Source organism: Phacochoerus africanus, chromosome 14 (assembly GCF_016906955.1).
Source record: "Phacochoerus africanus isolate WHEZ1 chromosome 14, ROS_Pafr_v1, whole genome shotgun sequence".
NCBI lineage: Eukaryota > Metazoa > Chordata > Mammalia > Artiodactyla > Suidae > Phacochoerus > Phacochoerus africanus.
In genome coordinates, this window is record NC_062557.1 from 15,624,691 (window position 1) to 15,645,325 (window position 20,635).

The 20,635-nt window shown below is 43.4% G+C and overlaps 1 protein-coding gene across 1 annotated transcript in view; it reads right to left on the reverse strand.

The window, feature by feature from the left end:
- The window catches only part of TANC2 (tetratricopeptide repeat, ankyrin repeat and coiled-coil containing 2), a 361,658-nt gene that overhangs the window by 49,362 nt on the left and 291,661 nt on the right, over window positions 1–20,635 (reverse strand). Inside the window, 2 exon segments of the mRNA XM_047758672.1 lie at window positions 18,633–19,203; window positions 19,206–19,239. Coding sequence (XP_047614628.1) covers window positions 18,633–19,203; window positions 19,206–19,239 — 605 coding nt within the window.

Genomic DNA, 20,635 nt, shown 5'->3' on the forward strand with positions numbered 1-20,635 from the left:
AAGTAAAGTCTTCGCCGATCAGCCTCTATCAAACCTCTATTCTCTCTACCATTTCTTCCCAGCTGAGAAGAAGGAAATGCCCTCTCTCTGGTGCTACCGTCATTGGTTATACAGGTACCTTTAGCACAGCATCTGCCATGCTATTACATGCTCTCTCCTCTACTAGACTGTAGGCTTCCTGATGGCATCCGTTCCCATTCCCAATCTCCTTGCCAACAGATCCCCAGTCTGTTCTTGAAAGAGAAAACACTTTCCTCTGCCTTTGCATGTTGTCTTATCTGCCCATGAGGCTCAGAACTGCCACAGCCCTCTTGTAATCACGTGGTCAGCTGTCCTGAAGACAAAGCCAACAGAAAGGCTAAGCTAAGAACTGCCCTGAAATAGAGCGTAAGCCCGGACTGTATGGGATCAGCAGCTGCCCTGATTTTGGACCACTTGTTATATACAGTGACATATTTCTTTACCGTTTAATCCATTTGAGTTGATGTTTTCCACTTCTTCCAGCTCAAAGCATTCTAATGATATACTCCTTTAAGTCTGAATGTATAGATGCATATGTGTATGTGTGTTTATACACAACTGTTTGTGTATTTTAATTCTGAGTTGTTTATATTCTCCATAGTGCCAAACATTATGTATTGCACATAAAAATTATCAATAAGGTTTTTTGGAAGCAAGAATAGACACTGAAGAAATGTCACCTTTGGGATGTGCCTTCTTACCACACGTGCTGTAGCCTGTAGGAACTATGGACACTTAGAACTGTCTCTCTGCTTCCCCCCCAGTGTACTGGTCAGCAGAGTTCTTTATGCCACTGATGATAGCACAACTCTTTTCATCCTTTCACATGGGGTGTCACAGAGGAGGGAAATCAAGCTGTTATCTCAGTGTTAAGCCTAACGAATTAATTGAACTGAAGGAAAAATAGCAAGTAAATTTTTGTGGGTGACACCTCCCTGAGGAGAGACCCAAATGTCTACCAGACAATTTTCCTCTCATATTTAACACTGGCTACTCTGCTAAGTTTAACGTTTGAAGATGTCCAATACAGAGGTCTAAAAAACAAATATCAGAGTTCCTGCTGTGGCTCAGAGGGTTAAGAACCTGACACAGTCTCTGTGGGGATGTGAGTTCAATCCCTGGCATTGCTCAGTAGGTTAAGGATCAGGCATGGCTGCAAGCTGTGGTGTGGACTGCAGATGTGGCTTGGACCTGGTGTTGCTGCGGCTCTGGCGTAGATCAGCAGCTGCAGCTCTGATGCAACCCCTAGCCTGGGAACTTCCATGTACTCCAGGTGGGGCCATAAAAAGAAAAAGAAAAAAAAAATATGTTCTCCTCCCGCCCCACCTCAGTAAAGAACCTGGAGAACAGGGGCTAGGACAGCTCCCATTATACGCAGGATCATCTCAGAGGTCTCATGCCTACAAAACTTTACAAAGAAATTTGACCACGTTATAACTTTGGCTTCAGAGAATTTTTGAATTCTAGTGGATACCAGGTCATCTTGTTTGATTAGCTAGGATAAGGGAAAGTTATTTGAGAGAATGTCTCCTACAACTGTATCTTGCATGGAATCATCAGTGTCATCTGAAGGATAAGCCGAGGGTTGTTTTATGCTTGCAAAATCTAGAGATTGCTACTAAACTTTTACCTGTCCCTGGAAAGCCCAATGTAGTTGGTAGGATATTTCAAGAGAGGTTAATGAGAACCATTTATAAAAGTGCCCTAATCTCATGTTCTCAAAATCCTATCCAGTTATTAGCAATGAAATTATTGTAGCCTCCCTGGTGGAAGAATAACTACTTTAAGTGACTCATCCATGGCTGTGCACAGTGACTAGAGCCCCTGAATACAGGCCTCTGATCCACTTCTTATGCTTCAGGCCATGAATGAGAAGCCATGCCTGTCAGGATTAAGGACAAAGCTCATGTCTGACAAGGATATGACTTTTCAGTTAGACACAGAACTGACTTTGCCCTAGTGCTTTCACTTTACTACTGTGCCTGAGACACCCTGGTAAGATAGCTGCATCTTGGATTTCCCCTTGTGGCTCAGTGGTAACGAACCCAATTAGTATACATGAGGACTCAGGTTCAATCCCTGGCCCCGCTCACGGTAGATCAAGGATCTGGCGTAGCCATGAGCTGCAGTGCAGGTTGGCAGATGAGGCTCAGATCTGGCGTTGCCATGAGCTGCAGTGCAGGTCGGCAGATGAGGCTCAGATCTGGCGTTGCCATGAGCTGCAGTGCAGGTCAGCAGCTGAAGCTCCAATTCGACCCCTAGCCTGGGAACTTTCATATGTTGTGGACCCAGCTCTAAAAAAGAAAAAAAAAAAGCTTGCATATATGCATTTCAGGTGGCTATAGATGACAATGCTTGCTTTTGCGTTCATCAGGCACTGAGGAGAAACAGCAAGCCACACAGGTCAAGGAAAAGATGAAAGTGACAGCTGTAGTTAGTTTTTTTTGGATACAAGCATATTACATTATTCATAAAAGAATGCGTCTGATCCGTTCATTGGACTCAAAGCTTATGGTGTTCAGAATACAAAAGGGAAAACAGCAATCTCCACTACATGCCTGGATTTGTACCTCACTGTTCTGACAACATATAATGCCACTGGCTAACCCATAGTCTGAATGTGTCTTTACGTGAACTTGTTTATATAAATGTTTATATTTTATATGTGAACTTGACTACATTTATTTCTTTTTCTTTTTTGTAATTTTATGGCTGCACCCACAGCATATGGAGGTTTCTGGGCCAGGGATTAAATCCAAGCTGCAGCTGTGACCTATGCCACAACTTTGGCAATGCCAGATCCTTTAATCCACTGCCCTGGGCTGGGGATCGAACCCAAGCCTCCACAGCAACCCAAGCCATGGAAGTCAGATTCTTAACCTACTATTTTGACTTTTATTATTTGTTCACTCCTGAAACTTATTTCGTTTGATTCCTAGCCTTACCATTCTCAAAGATCACCAATAACCTCTTAATGGGTTTTCTTTTAGCCTTTGATCTTTTTTTAAATTTTCTCCCCCCAGCATTAGGTCTCACGGACTATTTCCCTCGAAGCTGTGTCTTTTCTTGACATCTGTGGCGCTTACTTGGCACTTTTCCTCCCCTTCCTTCAGTTATGTAACTTTGCTGTATTCCCCCTTCACTCCTCTTTTGTAGGCAGCTCTCACATCCTCGACTCCTGGCTTCAGCTCTCCCTGCAATGTGCCTGGCTCCCACGATGACATTTCTAGCGCTGAGGTTCCCTTTGCTTCTCTAGCTGACTGCTGATGCCTCTACCTCCTAATGACCTGTCAAATGATGCTGTTTGAAGTTGAAGCTTTCCTTCAAAACTAAATCCCCTTAAGACTCCTTTATTTAAAAAAAATTTTTTTTTCAGTCACTCAGGCATAAAACCTAGCAATTGTTTTTCTCCTCCCTTTACACTTTCTCTCTTGGATAATTGCAAGAGCCTCATTCTCTCTACTGCCTGCTCCCTGGCCCATGCCAATAATCTAGACTGCAGAAATCTGATCAAAATTCTCCTCCAAATTCTTCAATGGCTTTATACTTTCTCCTACACATAATCTAAGCTCTTCAGGAGTTCCCGTCGTGGCTCAGAGATAATGAACCCAACTAGTGTCCATAAGGATGCAGGTTTGATCCCTGGCCTCAGTCACTGGGGCAGAGATCTGGTGTTGCCATGAGCTGTGGTGTAGGCCGGCAGCTGTAGCTCTGATTTGACCCCTAGCCTGGGAACTTCAATATGCTGCACCTGCAGCCCTAAAAAGCAAAAGAAAATAAGCTCCTCAGCATGGTATTCAAAGGCTTTCCATATTGCCCCTCATCTGTCTGTGTCTTTACTTCCTTACCTTGTACTTCTAATTCCAGACAGAGAGTAAATTATTTTAGAGTTTCGCTTATGCGTTCCCTCTGCCTGGAATTCTCTTCTCCATTTAGCTCATCAGGCACACTATTCCTCATTCTTCAAGTCTCGGTTCACACCATCTCCTCTGCGAGGCTCTTCCTGGCCTCCCCAAAGGGAGTCGGGGGTTCTTTCCTTTAGGCTCGTGTTGTACCTGGTCCACACCTGCATTCCAGCACCTACAGCAGCACACGCTCTCTGTCTCCAAGTCAGTCTTCCCACTACTGCGCTGAGGACAGAAGCCATGTTTTCCCATAGCCAATAAGAGGACACACTTGCAGAATGAATGAATACTACTACTTACAGCTGTCCACCACCTTACGGTTATAAAAAGACTGCAACATTTGTTTCGATTTTCCCGTAAACCTATACTATAGGCATAGGAGTAAATATTACTCCTCATGTGGCAGAAGACTGACTGAGACTCAGCCAGACTGAAGGAGAGACCCCAGCTCACGTGGTTAGTATGTTAAAGAGATGAGAGGAGCATCCAAGGTCTTCTGCAACCTAGTTCCATTGCCTCGCCGACAAGATCAGCAACTTGCTGTTCATTTCTGGGCAGATGTGTGTGAAAATATCGACCAATGTAAAGAACAATGTACTCATTTTTATAGCATACACTCTGAAAGCTTATAATTAAAATCAGCAACTGTTAATTTCAACATTTCTTGATTAGCACTTTGGGAGAGAGTAGTTAACAGACACAACTCTAGTCAATGTGACATTTTAGGCATGACGAAACACAACTATGTTTTCTCCCTATCGTTAAAGACGACGGTAATCAAAATCTTTAACGGCGGGTTCATATGTGGTTAGAAAGACCACTGAGGAGATGGCGGTGGTGAGGGCAGAAGGATTTCCATGTAGCTTTTAGGATGAGGTCACCTTGTGATTCAGTCACCTGTGGACTCCCCGTCTGCATCCACAGCACGACCTCCTCATCTCTGAAACCAAACCAAATCCCAGTTCTGTCACTTACAAGCTTTATTGCCTTGGACAAACTTTTTTTTCTTTTTAAATTTTTTTAATTGTTGTTTCCCCAATACAATTTTTTTTGTCTTTTTTTTTTTTTTTTTTTTTGCTATTTCTTGGGCCGCTCCCGTGGCATATGGAGGGTCCCAGGCTAGGGGTGGAATTGGAGCTGCAGCCACCAGCCTACGCCAGAGCCACAGCAACGCTGGATCGGAGCTGCGTCTGCGACCTACACCACAGGTCACGGCAACGCCGGATCCTTAACCCACTGAGCAAGGGCAGGGACCGAACCCGCAACCTCAAGGTTCCTAGTCGGATTCGTTAACCACTGTACCACGACGGGAACTCCCCCAATGTAATTTTTTTTCCTACTGTGCAGCATGGTGACCCAGTTACACATACATGTATACATTCTTTTTCTTGCATTATCATGCTCCATCATAAGTGACTAGACACAGTTGCCAGTGCTACACAGCAGGATCTCATTGCTAATCCATTCCAAAGGCAATGGTCTGCATCTATTAACCCCAAGTTCCCAATCCATCCTGCTTCCTCCTCCTCCCCCTCGGCAACTGCAAGTCAAGCTTTTTAACCTCTCTGTAAGCCAGGGATCATAATACCTATCCCTCAGGACTGTGGGGAGAATTAAGTGAGATGTACTTTATATTTCTTTTATACCCTCCGCAGTAACTAGTACAGTGCTATACTAAAGGAATGAACATTAACCATAAGACTTTAAACAGATGAGAAGATGACTGTGTACTCAAACAGAACTTTACTCTTCAATGTGTGCAGCAGGGTGAAATGTCATATATATGCTGTCCTTAACTCCAGTCTTTGCCCCTCCACACCTAACTGCTCCATCTTTGCAGCCAGAAGGGAAATCCAGGGATAGGGAATAATGACTGGGTATGGGTGCCCTTCACCGTTAGTCACCGCAGGAAACCTGGCAGTGTAACTTCAGGCAGAGAATGGGGATAAGGACAGAGCTAACCGGTCTTAAGAAGTAAGGTAAAAGCTAACAGGAGGAGTGTAAATTTCTCATGTAGATCAGAGGTTTTTCAGGAGGAGATAAGCCTTATGTTCAAGATATATTTGCTCTGAGATATCCTGGGAGAAAATCCATCACATGACAGAGCTGGAGATTATTTTTCCAGCCCTGTCCCCTCTCCCCTCGCCTGGATATACACACTCTGAAAAAAGGCAGGGAAGGTCGTATCCAGAATAATAGAGGGGAGCTCCAACCTCTGTTCCATTTGCAGGCACCAGCGGTCCCTCATACGGATTCTTGGAGACAAGTGATACTTGCCCTTGGGCAACTACAGCTTATGAGACAGCGAAAAGCTGCCCTAACCTGACAACCCTGTTTCCCTACACCTCAAACCTCAGGAGTTCAGAGCTACGGAGTCTTTCAGACAAAAACCCCTTTCTACGGCAAGAATTACCACCCCCACTCTCTCCCCACTTAATGGTTTAGGAGTTGGATAATAGTTGTTATACACAAAACATACAATGGTACTATGGGTTTTGTTTGTTTGTTTGTTTGTTTTTTGCCTTTTTGCCATTTTCTTGGGCCGCTCTTGCGGCATATGGAGGTTCCCAGGCTGGGGTCGAATCGGAGCCACAGCCACTGGCCTACGCCAGAGCCACAGCAACGCCGGATCTGAGCCTCGTCTGCGACCTACACCACAGCTCACGTCAACGCCAGATCCTTAACCCACTGAGCAAGGCCAGGGATCGAACCCGCAACCTCACGTTCCTAGTCGGATTCGTTAACCACTGAGCCACGACGGGAACTCCGTATGTTTGTTTTTCTAATAGATTTTCACTTATCAACCCAGGGAGATAGTTAAACTTTTTTTTTTTTTTTTTGCTTTTTAGGGCCGCACTTGTGACATATGGAGGTTCCCAAGCCAGAGATCAAATCATAGCTACGCCACGGCTACGCAGGATCCAAGCTGAGTCTGTGACCTATGCCACAGCTCGTGGCAACGCTGATCCTTAACCCACTGAGCAAGGCCAGGGATCAAACCTGCATCCTCACGGTTACTAGTCTTGGATTCGTTTCTGCTGTACCATAATGGGAACTCCCCCCCTCCTTTTTTTTTGCCATACCCACGACATATGGAAGTTCCTGGGTCAGGGATCGAATCTGAGCTGCAGCTGTAACCTACACCACAGCTGTGGCAATGCTGAATCCTTGATGTGCTATGCCAGGCAGGGGATCAAACCCACACTGCCTCATAAACAAAGCTGGGTCTTAAGCTGCTGTGCCATGGTGGGAACTCCAAGATAGTTAACGTTTCTACTTGTAGTATCAAAATGCTGGACTCAAATATTTCCAGCATGGGTGTTTTGCCCATTGTTCTAGTCAGAGTCACTAATGTGTAGTCACATAGATTTCATCAGCTCTTGTGATGACAAACTTGATATACAACACTTTAGTGTTTCAGAGAAACAACACAAGTGTTTTGACAGTCTTCTGTGTGTGGTGCTCAGATGTGATAAAGTGGTAGAGGTACGGCCAGCTGGCAAGGAACAGCTTACCATCTAAAACTTGTCCTCTCTCTCTTATAACGTGGGCTGAAATGACATCTGCTGCTGTGGAATGTCTTTGTATTGTAGAGGTAGAGGTGAGGAATTATTTAGAGAGAGCTCGTGAGGTTAGAATTACAGGGCAGAGATGGAGAGCTGTCTAAAAAAGGCTTGTGTTCCCTTCCCGTCCGTAGCTAAGAGCTGTTGTTGGGAAGCAGGTGCGTTGCCAGGGACCTTGCACTCACGTTCAAGTGGGGTCATGTGACTGAGTTCTGGCTAAGGGAATACACGCAGAAATTACCCTCATCACTTCAGACCTAACCCAGAAAAATCTTTTCCTTTGATTTCCATGACTTTACTTTCTCTTCTTTCTTTAATATTGCTCTTGCAAATTATTATTTGCCTCACCATTTTCTTCTAGCATTTAAATATCCCTTTTCTGTTTTCATGCTTCTAAACCCCCTCCTTTACCCTCCCAACTTGGGTGATCTTGTTTAGTTGCATGGCTTCTACTGTGAATTATTGCTGATAACTCCCAAATCCACAACCTCGTGCCTTCAACTTTCTCTTTTTCTGTTTTCCAAGGTCGCATTTCTAAATACATTCACGCATCTTCCCTTGAAGGCAATTCATTATAAACATGTCCAGAGTGGACTCGTGTTCTCCCAATAAGCCTGTTCTTCCTCCTGCCTTTCCTCCAATCAGATGCTGGATCGATGCTGATCAGTAGCTTCACGGTTTTCCATCATTCGAGATATGTTCTGAAATCCTTTTTTTGTTGTTGTTGCTTTTTAGGGCCTCACCAGTGGCACATGGAAGTTCCCAGGCTAGGGGTTGGATTGGAGCTACAGCTGTCTGCCGACACCACAGCCATAGCAAGTCGGGATCCGAGCTTCGTCTGCAACCGACACCAACAGTTCATGGCAACACTGGATCCCCAACCCATTGCACGAGGCCAGGGATTGAACCCACACCCTCATGGATACTAGTCGGATTTGTTTCCCCTGCGTCACAATGGGAACTCCTGAAGTCATTTTTTTTTTTTCTTGGTCTTTTTGCTATTTCTTCGGCTGCTCTCGCGGCATATGGAGGAGACTCCCAGGCTAGGGGTCTAATTGGGGCTGTAGCCACCGGCCTACACCAGAGCCACAGCAACACGGGATCCGAGCCGCGTCTGCAACCTACACCACAGCTCATGGCAACGCCGGATCGTTAACCCACTGAGCAGGGGCAGGGACCGAACCCGCAACCTCATGGTTCCTAGTCGGATTCGTTAACCACTGCGCCACGGCGGGAACTCCCTGAAGTCATTTTTGATCCCTCCACATGCACCTTCCCTTCACCAAAAAAGACCACGTGCTTCCGAATATCTCCAAAATGTCTACCTTGCTCTCTGCTCTCACATGACAGGTCTTCGTATCCTTCACCTTGACTATTGCTCTAAACCGCATCACTACTATCCCTACATGCAGTCTCTCCACTTCTTCATCTTCCATAGACTGTGAGAGCTATTTTGGACATTATCAGAGTTATTAGCTCATTAGTTATCAGTCTCCTCCCCCTCACAAAATTAAAGACAATTCCTGCTATCCACAGAACAAACTGTCAAGTCTTAAACACGGTATTCGAGACCTTTTTTCCTAGGGACCCTTCCCATCACTCTCTCTGATCATGTGTCTCCTTTTCTAATGAGAGTTTCTCACAATTCCCCCAGGGCACTTCTTGTCGTCATTCCTGCCTTTGCTCTTGCCATTACATTTTCTAGCCTGCCCACAGTGCCCTCCTGCTCCGACACTGCTTAATGGAGTCAACTCCCCTCTCAAGGCTGAACCTGAATGTCACTTATTCTGCATAGCATATTCTTTTTGTCTAGGTTCCCTTGGTACTTTGTGCTGTGGCACGGTCATTGGTTGTGTCGGATGTCTCTTTAGGAGGAAATGGCTTTAGGGCCAGGGGTGTATTATTCACCTAAGTTTCTCCAGTATACGGCATAATCCTTGGTGTAGAGTAAAAGTTCAGTAAATGTTCCATGAATGAAGAAATACCAGGCAGATGGGTTCAAGGAAGAGCAACACAGGACTTCCAGATCCACAGGACTTCTAATGCGCTACCTGATTCAGCGCTGAATGTGCAGGCATCTCTGTTGTCACTGATCAACTGTGAAATGAGTGGGACGATGACTCAAATATTGGGAACAGATTGACAAGCCTGATATTTTCCACCTCTCATCTCAAAAATTCTGCCTGCAGTTAAACTTTGGTGGTTGCTGCCTTACACTCTGCTTGTTGCAAACGACACCCACATCTTTACAAAAATTCCTTCCTCCAGCTTCTGCTTATCAGTTAGTAACTGCTTTGGCATGTTCTTTTTGTGGCTTTCTCATGGAACCTGAATACAAAATACATTTCTAGTCAGCTTGTCTTCCTGTTTCATATTCAATGTGGAAATGAAAGAGCTGATGATAAGCAGGAGACTCTAAGTGTGCCCGAGATGTATTTTTGTAGAAATGGATGCAACAGCACAGTCTCTTTTTAAACACAGAACTTGGAGAGAAATTTGCTTTCTCCCACTCTGCCTCACAGTTTCCTACTGTCCTCCTGTTGTGTTAATGCATCACGGGCCCTAGGAGAATGGACACTTCTCTGCCAATGAAGTCTTTAGGCATCTGGCAGGGCTTCATGAGGCAGAAGAGCTATGACTCTATGGAACTGTCACAGTTTGAAACAACAACAATAGGCAAAGGAAGATTTGTCACTTCCTCCTCCGAGTTCCTCAGTTCTTTGTTGGTATCTCCAGCACAGCCCTCTGCCTTAGATTATAGCTAGTTATAAATGCGCCTGTTAAATCCACTAACCTGTAAGTCCTGCAGACAGACCCATCCCCTGCAGTGTTTAACACAGAGCCTCGAACATATTACTTAATACATGTTCACCGAATATGTGCATAAATGCATGTCTTCACTTGATCCTGATGTGTGGTAACCAAAGAAGCAGATACTCTCTACTGAACTGTGAGAAGAGTTTCTCAAATACTTTCAGTTTTAAGCTTAAAAATTAATGCCGCTGACCATTTCTTTGTTCACTCACTGCTTGCTTATTTGATTTTTTTGTACTGAGTGTTTGCTGTGTGCCATGCACTTCATTAATGATGAGGAAGACCATGATGAGTGTGACAGGAAGGCTCCTGTCCTCACTGAACTAGAGGGTAACGTGGACAACACACAAGTATTCACAGACAACAAATTAATACAAGACTGTGAGAAGTGTCAGAGAGTAAGCAGGATAAACAAAACCCGGAAGGACTTCCTTAGATTAGCTGACAAGTGGAAGTCTCTTAGGAGGTGGCCGTTAAGTAGAGATCTGAAGGAGAGAGATCCTCCCAAGTGATGACAGAGGGAAAGTGAGCTCCAGATGGAGGCAACTGTTAACGTGCAAAGGGCCAGGGGTGGAAAAGAGCTCAGCGAGTTCTAGGAACTTGCAGATAACCAATTATGACTAGAAAATGGTGAATAAGTAGGCAGAGCTAGCTCATAACACAGGGCTTTGAAGAATCCAGCTTCAATTTTATTCTAGTCACAAGAAGCCACTGAAGGATTCTCAGGAGGAGGCTGCATGGTCTGATTTGTGTTTTTCAGAATGGACTGAAGAGGAGGACCAATGAAGACACTAGAGTAGCCCACATGAGAGCCCAGGGTGTGGTCTGCGGTGATGTAAATAAGCCGATACTTACAAGTAAAATGTGGATGGTATAACCAACTGGATACACGGATGGCTACAGTGAATACATGTCTCACAGCTGCAGGTTCTTACAGTTGAGCAAGGAGAATGGTATTAGTGTTGATTTTACCAAACATGGAGATCGGCTGCTTTTGGAAAGTCTAGAGACAGCTGAGAAAGTTGCTCTACTCACAAAAAAGAAAATGTGCTGTCATATCCCACTAAGCTGGCAATAACTCCTGCTGATTATAATCTTGGTTTGACACATCAAAAAGTCTACAAACAATAAATGTCGGAGATGGCGTGGAGAAAAGGGAATCCTCCTACACTGTTGGTGGAATATAAATTTAGTACCACCGCTATGGAGAACAGTATGGAGGATCCTTAGCAACTAAAAATAGAGCTACCATATGATCTAACAATCCCACTCCTGGGCATATAGCTGGAGAAATCCATAATTCAAAAAGATACATGCACCCCGATGTTCACTGCAGCACTATTTACAATGGTCAAGACATGGAAGGAAACTGACAGATGAATGGATAAAGATGTGGTACGTATATACAATAGCATATTACTCAGTCATAAAAAGAATGACATAATGCCACTTGCAGCAACATGGATGGACCTGGCTAGAGATTATCATATTAAGTGAAGTAAGTCAGACCGATAAAGACAAATCATTTATACGTAGACTCTAATTAAAAGAGAGATACAAAGGAACTTATTTACAAAACAGAAACAGACTCATAGATTTTTGAAAATACACTTACGGTTACCAAAGGGGAAATGTGTGTCGGGGGGGAGGATAAATTAGGAGTTTAGGATTAACATATACACATTACCATACATAAAATAGATAACTAACAAGGAACTACTGTAAAGCACAGGGAACTCTACCCAATGTTCTGTAATAATTTACATGGGGAAAAGAGTCTGAAAAAGAATGTATACATGTATATTGTAACTGAATCACTTTGCTGTACACCTGAAACTAATACAACACTGTAAAGTAACCATACTCCAATAAAATAATTTAAAAAAAAATCTTAGTTTGACAACCCAGGCAAGTCTGAGGGATTCCCATCTTTTTGCTCAGCCAGTGTTGCTTCAGAGACTCATTAATAAGACAAATTACCTCTATCTTCTACGCTACTTTCAGTACCAAAAATTTCCCTGCTCTACTTCTTGGGTGAAGTTGCTTTAACCCGTATTTGCTACACCGGGCATATCCACCTTAAAAAAGATATAAATATATATTATGCTACATATATAATTTAAACATATAAACAAATAATTTTTTGTTGCATAATCAAAGAATATATGAGAGTACAGGTCCCTTCTGTGTTTTCATTAGTTGACTTTTCTGCATTCCTGCCAAGTCATAAAATGATGCTCTTGCTCCATCTTATAAGCAGTACTATTTTTCTGTATATTTATTAACTTAGCAAACCTTATGAGTTTTTATGACAGTACAAATAAGTAGTTCTCAGTTTTAAATAGGTGTGGAGAAGAGTTCTGATTTTCAACTTTTTCCAAACTTAATTTTGGACTTGGAAAAGGAAAAAACACATTATTGCCACCCATCTTTGAAGGCATGAGAGCTTTAACAACGGGAACAATTTACCTATTTGACTAGTAGATGTGAGTTCCACGATTTATGCTGAAACAAATTTGTAAAATTTAAGGACCTCATGCATTAGTAAACTGGACATATTTCAAGATATACCTTAGATTTCACGTGATTTCTCCCTTGCCTTATATTACAAAATTATGACCATGGGTCACTAGAATAATAGTTACTCCATTATTGCTTTGAGTTTTGAGTCTCAAATTTATTATTATCATTATTATTATTATTTGTGGCTGCACCTGTGGCATATGGAAGTTCCTGGGCCAGGGACTGAATCTGAGCTGCAGCTACTGCCCTATGCCACAGCTGCAGCAATGCCGGATCCTTAAATCCCTGTGCCGAGCCATTGCAGAGACAACGACAGATGATTCTTAACCCACTGTGGCCATAGTGGGAACCCCCTCAAATTTATTTTTGATGCCAATAGGGGGTTAGACACTGGATTAGATAATAAGGAAAAATATTTATTGGCAAAATAAATACCCCCAAATATTAGAGATTAATGAAACCTGTAATCCCTGGAAATCACATATCAAAATCATGACACTAGAGGACTGACTTCTCCTTGGTGGTAGAAAAGAGTTAGAAGTGAAGCAGATCTAGACCCAGAGCAGAGATTAAAGAGCTAATATTTCTAGGCAGGTAGGGCTATCTTACAGTCATATTAGTAAAAGGTACACTCTCTTCTCTCTGCTGTAACTCTTCCAAACCTCCTAAGGGCTGATTTAGTTCCAGAAGCCTTTTTTCTTTCCATGATCTATCACTTTGCTGATGTCTTTCTTAATGGTTTTAGAAGGCAGAATTCATCCACCAGTTTGAGGGTCTGCTGTGGGATCCTGCAATGGCTCTGAGGAGTAGCAACTTTGAATGTGTGCTTCAGTGAGGGTAAGATTAATTGTCCTCCTGCCTCGAGGCTCATGTGTGGGTTAAAAAACCAAAATAAAGCCACCATAGCCTTGCAACTCACCATTTTGGGGTCATTTCAGACTTCTATTCTACAGGAAGCCAGGCTGTACAAGTCCCCGGCACAGAATTAGTTTTCCTTCATAGGGAGAAGGGCCCCCCTCCCCCCTCGATAAACTGCTTCTCTGATACTCTCCTTTGTGACATGGGTTTTGGAGCACTTGGTCTCTAATGTGTAACTTGCTGACTAATATGCCCAAAATAAAAAAATCTGAAAAAACACTTATTGTAAGACAGCAATTCTGACTACAAAGACTCCAGTAAGTACTCAACAGTCCCACAGGTACAGGCAGGCAGGACTTGGGTAGCATTTTCCCTTTTCCACCCACTATAAATTTGCTTCTTTTAGTTCGAGGAAATCTCAACTCCAAACAGGTTCCCAAATCAAACCTCATTAGGCTGTACAGCTCAATATTAGAGTTTACAACAAGCTTCCTGCATCTTACTGGAACAGTTGAAAACAAGGCAGCTGAGCCTTCTAATCCCTATGTGAAAATCTCTCCCTCTGTCTCTCACACACATGCACGCACACACACACACACCCCAAAATGTTGATCTGAGAGCCGTTCCTTGGGAAGGGGAGGCTAACACCATGAAAACAGAGATAGCACAGAAAGGAGAGAGAGAAAAAGAGTGGGGATTCATTTGGGGCTAGCCTAAAGCTACGTAGAAATATTAAGCATTAATTGGACAGCACCATGAGGCTGATGGCCCCCAACTGTCTATCAGCCTCACATTTCAACTCTCAAAGTCATTAATAGGATGGATTAAAAGGGCTGGTGACTCCTCGAGATGCCTTACTTAAAATGCACATGTTGCTCTGAACGAGTTTTCTACTTCCTTCTTATTTAGCATAACGGCAGAGATTAGTTTATTAGGTTAGCAAGGAATCTGATATCTCAGTGCCTGAGGGAATAAAATATAGGCCAGGTTAATTTCAGTGTGATAGTATATGACAGGGATGAATAATGGGAATTGGAATGGAAAGCAGAATAAGGTGGTGAGGTCTAAGGCTTGTGGGTACTTCAAGGAGCCAGCCAGAATGCAAATCTAAAATCTTGGAAGTTTTGATATATAAACAAAAGATTTTTCAGTGGTACTCTACTTACAGTTTTGATCAACACAGATAGGCACCTACATACAAATACTCTACCCTGTTTCCAAGCCAAGAAAAGACACCTATAACTCACTTCTTTCTGTGACAGTTTGATGTGTATGCAACAGTAGGTCACTCTTTCTGGGATGTCAACTGTCTGTCCTGATTCTGGGACAAGAGGCACTCTGATATGTAAAATAAGGATAACTCTAGCTCAGCTGCAGCGCTGACCTCTGACTTTGCTATTTCCTCTTTCTAGCACCATCCTCAGATTACTGACTCTCTTCAGTTTAGCAGAAGTACCTCCTTGGGTGGCCTATTTCTGAGGAAGGTCAGCTTTTTTGGCTTCAGTAGAATATTGTCATCTGTGTCTACTCCCCTAATAAGGTCAATAAGTTCAGGGTGAGGAAGTGAGTGTTGTCAGCCCCGAAAATGGACTAGAAGAGCTGTTTTGTTGCTTCTGAAAGCTCTCCTCACACAGAGTCACGCACGTCAGGCACGGGCCTACCTAATGTGATTTCAGAGGCACTGAGGCAGCCGGAAGGGGTCTACTGAAATACATTAGATGCTCCAGAGAGAAAGCGGAGAGCAGAGGGGAAGCAGTGTGCAGGAAGTAGAGGCTGAAGGCCATACAGGCGAACCCTGCCTGGAGAGTCCTGCTCATCAGACTTGCCTAAAATGGAAAGCCACTACAGCCAGGTTCTTAGAAAGGCCAGCTGGGGCTTCACCAATGACATTAAATTCTTAGCGAATTTCCATTTCATTGACCCAGACTGCCTCAAGCCCTGAGCTCAATACCTTAGGAACAAAGCTGGTGCCAGCCAGTGCTGGGAAGAAGGATGAGTTCCAACTGAGACGAAATAAGTAAGGAAGCTTTTTTGACAACTCCTGGTCCTGTTTCTTCTCTGCCATAAGAGATATATGATGATCCCTGGCAGCCCTGAATGTTATTCAATCACCAGGGAACAGACTACACAGTATTTGAAATTATAAGTGTTTGCTCTTTTTGCCCCAGTGCATCGGCCTCTTGCCAAAATGATCCTAGTTAACAAACAGTGTTGAGAAGGTAAGCCTTGTAAAGCCATGATATGGCTGCATAAATACCATCTTTTGTTCTCTGGGAGCCTGAGGGTTTTATCTTTTACAAGGATGCTGTTAATTCAGTGTTAGTCTGGCTGCCTTGGACCTCAGCCTCCAATCCTCTGAGATGTTCCAGGATGAGAGAAGAGAGCAGCCAGCAAAGTTTTTCTGAAACTGACTTCAGAGTGTTTATCAGACAATTCTAGATAGGTCTCTTTTTCTTAAATATGTGATTGCCAACTTTGTATTAAGCATTAGCAGTGGTACTAGTGGGATTTACAGTAAAATCCTCATGGCATGCAATTCATAGAAGAGACTCAGACCTGTGGCTTTTTTTTTTTTTTTTTTAAATCTTGTGCCCTCTCATGCTAACAGCAGAAGGCTGTTGCTGCCTATACAATCAGCTACAGGATTTAGTTAAGGTATACCTGACAGGCCTATTGCTGCAAAGAGAGAGGAGGACAAAGAACATTTCCTGAACACTTTCTTTGCACACGATACCAGTCTAGGATTATACTACATGACCTCTCCTAATTCTTAACAGCTCTAGGAATCATTATTCCTTTTAAGTAGATTAAAAAAAAAAAACTGTCTCAGAACCATTATATAACTTTTTAAAGGTCACAGTTCCTAGAAAAGGTAGGATTTATATGCAGGTAATCTGACTCAAAGTTCACATTCTTCCTACTACAGCATGTTTCTTTAAAAAGTTTCCCTCTCAGGGAAAAGAGCACAAAATCTACTGCCTGGATGATTATCTTCTTCAGGATCTGGAACTAATTTTCTAATGGACTGGCATGAAGCAGGCTGAGCAGCATGCCCACTAGCACAGTTGTCTCTAATAAGGCCTGGTGAAGAGTATGCCTCGAGTAATAAACCCCAGCACAGTCAGAGACGGTCAGTCTCTACGATTAGTCACCGCAGAAGGTATGCTCAAATCTGGCCTATCTTCTTTTTAAGCCAGAATAAGCACTGCACTTGCAAGCTATATTGTTAGCGTCTTCTTTGTTTCCAGGAATATACCTGCTTTTGAAAACATCAATTTTATTAAAGGAATAATTCTTGTATTTACTTATTTATCTTTGGCCATGGCCATGGCATGTGGAAGTTTCATGGCTAGGGATCGAACTTGAGCCACAGCAATACCCAAAGTCATGGTATTGACAATGCCAGATCCTTAACCCACTGAGCCACCAGGGAACTCTAGGAATAATTCTTTAAAAAGGTAGTGTGCAGGAGCAGAAAGCACACCTCTAACTAGATGCTAGAGATCTAGGTTCTACCCAAGAGAATGGGGGGTGAGTTTCAAATCTAGTCTGGTTTGTTGAGCTGAGAATTCTTTTTTTCTTTTTTGGCTGTGTCTGTGGGATGCAGAAGTTCCTGTGCCAGGGATCGAACCCAGCCTAGAGCAGTAACCAGAATCACAGGAGAGAAAATGCTGGATCCATAGCCTATTGAACCACCAGGGAACTCCTGCAAAATTCTTATTTTATTTTATTTTGCTTTTTAGGGCCACACCTGCGGCATGTGGAAGTTCCCAGGCTAGGGGTCCAATTGGAGCTACAGCTGCTGGCCTGTGCCACAGCCATAGCAATGCCAGATCCGAGCTGCATCTGTGACCTACACCACAGCTCATGGCACCGCTAGACCCTTAACCCACTGAGCGAGGCCAGGGATCAAACCCACAACCTCACGGTTCCTAGTTGGATTCGTTTCCGCTGCACCATGATGGGAACTCCTGAGAAATATTCTTAAGTCGGGTCCAGCTCACCAGGAAAGAGTGTTGGAGTAAATCAGTGACATGTGCCATGGGTGCAGGACAGGGGAGCGGTGGGACAGGCACTTGTCATTCCTCTTTTCATCCCTCTTCCCTTCTCTCACCTGTTAATAACTTCATAACTTTTGGCAAGTGATTCAGCATTTTAAGGCCTTTATTAAAGTAAAATGATACCTTATTTTTTTAATTGTCTTTTTAGGGCCATAAGTTCCCAGGCTAGGGGTTGAATCAGAGCTGTAGCCACCGGCCTACACCACCACCACAGCCACTTGGGATCTGAGCTGGGTCTGTGACCAACACCACAGCTCATGGCAACGCTGGATCCTCAACCCACAGAGTGAGGCCATCCTTATGGATACTAGTCAGATTCGTTACCGCTGAGCCACGACGGGAACTCCGAGATAATGACACTTTAAAGGTAGAGTGGCTAGATCAGCTGATCGCTTTTTTAGCTAGAAGGCTGAAGATTCCATTTTCCAGTGTAAATCTTAGCATCAGCTGGGCTTTAGTGGGGTCAGTCACTGGTAACAAACTATGGCATGGCTTTTAAAAGGGCAATTGAAATTTTAAAACAATTCTGTTCTAAGTCAAAGAGATGAACAATATACCATTTCTTTCTGTACAACACTGAGGAAGTCTGTTGGATGGTTAAATTAGTAAAAGGCCGTGACCCTCGTGGAATCGGAGAAAATTATTCAGAAAAACCATAGGAATGTAGGGAGCATTCTAAACATCTCTGCAGATTATGAGTCTTAACAGAAATATCGTGAGAAAATAAGTTAATTTCATGACAGCCTTGACTTAAGAAGAAACAGAGATGATGTTTCCTTTATGGGAAATGTTCAATGAAGAACACTTCTGAATGCTTTCCATACCCATGCTTCACCCAATGAATGCGAAATCGGCTCACAATCGCTTATTCCAGATCTATGGCTTACCTGGGATCACAGAGAAATTTGGTTTTCTCTCCTTCTTCTCTCCAGATAAGCCATTCCCGAAAAGAAGGATGCACAAACATACGAGTCATGTCTCTGCGCTTGATTAGGAACATGGAGAGATTCTCCATTCTCTGCTGAAAATCCTCCCACTCTAGCGTGCCTTCAATGCTACCAGCATTGATGGCCTGGAAGATATGTTCATCAGTCAGGGGGTGGAGAGAGGCCACTGCCACATTCAGAAGAGGCATCACCCGGTCAAAGGAAGACTGGGTTGGGAACTTCATATTGCACTGGAGTAAATAAACCTCTGAGAGCGAAACAGGAACTACTTTGTAGCTAGAGCTCTTTAACACTAGATAGCCTTTCTCTATGAGGTCGAATGTGAGTTTCAGGTACAGATAGGACCCTTGACTGAGGGTCTTGAGATGAGAACTGAGTTTGCCAAATGTAGTATTGTCCATTTTGCCATTAAGGGAAATGTTATTCTGGATCTCTGAGCTGCTGTGTATCCGGTGCAGGATGTAAGCCTGCAGGTCCTGGTCTATGGCTTCATTCTCTTCTAGGCGGTCCAAAATATCCTATGGAAAGGCAGCAGCTTGGTAATTTCCTAAAACAGACGGAGAGAGAGAGAGAAAGGCAGAAAGACCTTCAGTTTCCCCTAACTCTTTTATGACAAACTTCGAGGTCCACAAATTTATTCTGAACTTCTGAGTGGCCAAAGAATAGTGGAAAATACATTCGAGGATTTAGTGTCCACAGATTAAAACATTAGTTGCACAGGAAGGACACAACTTTTCCTAATATTGAGACTTAAAACAACTTGGCTAAGTCTTCATAAAGGATATTTTAAGAGTGATTTAATGGTCAATATTCTAAATAACACCCCTAAAATAGAATACAGAGTGCCGTATAACTTTTGCTATAATCTTCTCAGTGTAAACCATGGTATGATGTCAAAGTACAATTCACTAAGAGAAATGTATAAGGACTCAAAGAATGTCATATAAAAATGTGACTTTCTAACCCTCCTAATGTAATGTAGGCCTTTTGGACATGCCTTGGCCTAAAGGAACACTTCTAACAGTGGGAAGTTTGGTTTCCCGGTGATGTGCTTGGAAATTACACTGGGGGAAGGTGACAAGGTGACAGGGCTTTGTGGTGACGCTGCTGCTCTGAAATACAGCTGTTCTTATCCTGTAATTATTCATTCCCTCTCCTGTATCAATTTCTTCTCTCCTGTATCACACAGACATGCGACTCCATAGTCCTCCCTCCAACTCTCGTGTCCCTGATGTTCCCAGGTTTAGCAAAACTTAACGGGAAAGTTCTAGCTGTTCACTGGGTTGAATTCCTCTCTTCCCATCCTCTCCTCCATTTGTTGCAATCATGCTTTCAAACTCATCACTTCACTGCAATGGTTCTTGTCAACATGACCAGTTATCTTCATCTTGCCAAATCCAGGGATCAACTTCCACTTCTCACCCTCCCCGACCTCTCAGCAGTAGCTGACACAGGTGATCACATCCTCTCAGTCGTTTCCTGCAGCTTGCGCCCATAGGGTGTTCCCTTCATTGTCCTCTCAGCACACTGCCACTCCCATTCAGGCTTCTTCACTGGCTCCTCTCTCGTTCCTCAGTCCCCCCATCTCTATTCTTTCCTCTTATCTGGGCACGCTCACTCCCTAGAACAGGTGGGTCCCACAGTTCTAAGCATCATCTCTGTGCAGATGATACCTGATGGTATGTTTCGTTCTTAGTCATTTCTCCTGAGCTCTCATCTTCTATCTCTGTCATATGCAACATGCACACTTGGATGTTTCATAGATAAACTTAATATGACCAAATCAGAACTACTAAATTCTTCCCCCACCACAAAACCTTCCCATCTCAATAAATGGTATTTCCACTGACCCTACCACCAAATCGTAGGAACTGTTTATGATCTTTTCCTGCCTAAAGCAGCACCTACCCAGTTGCTTACTAAAACTCCACAATTCATTTCTG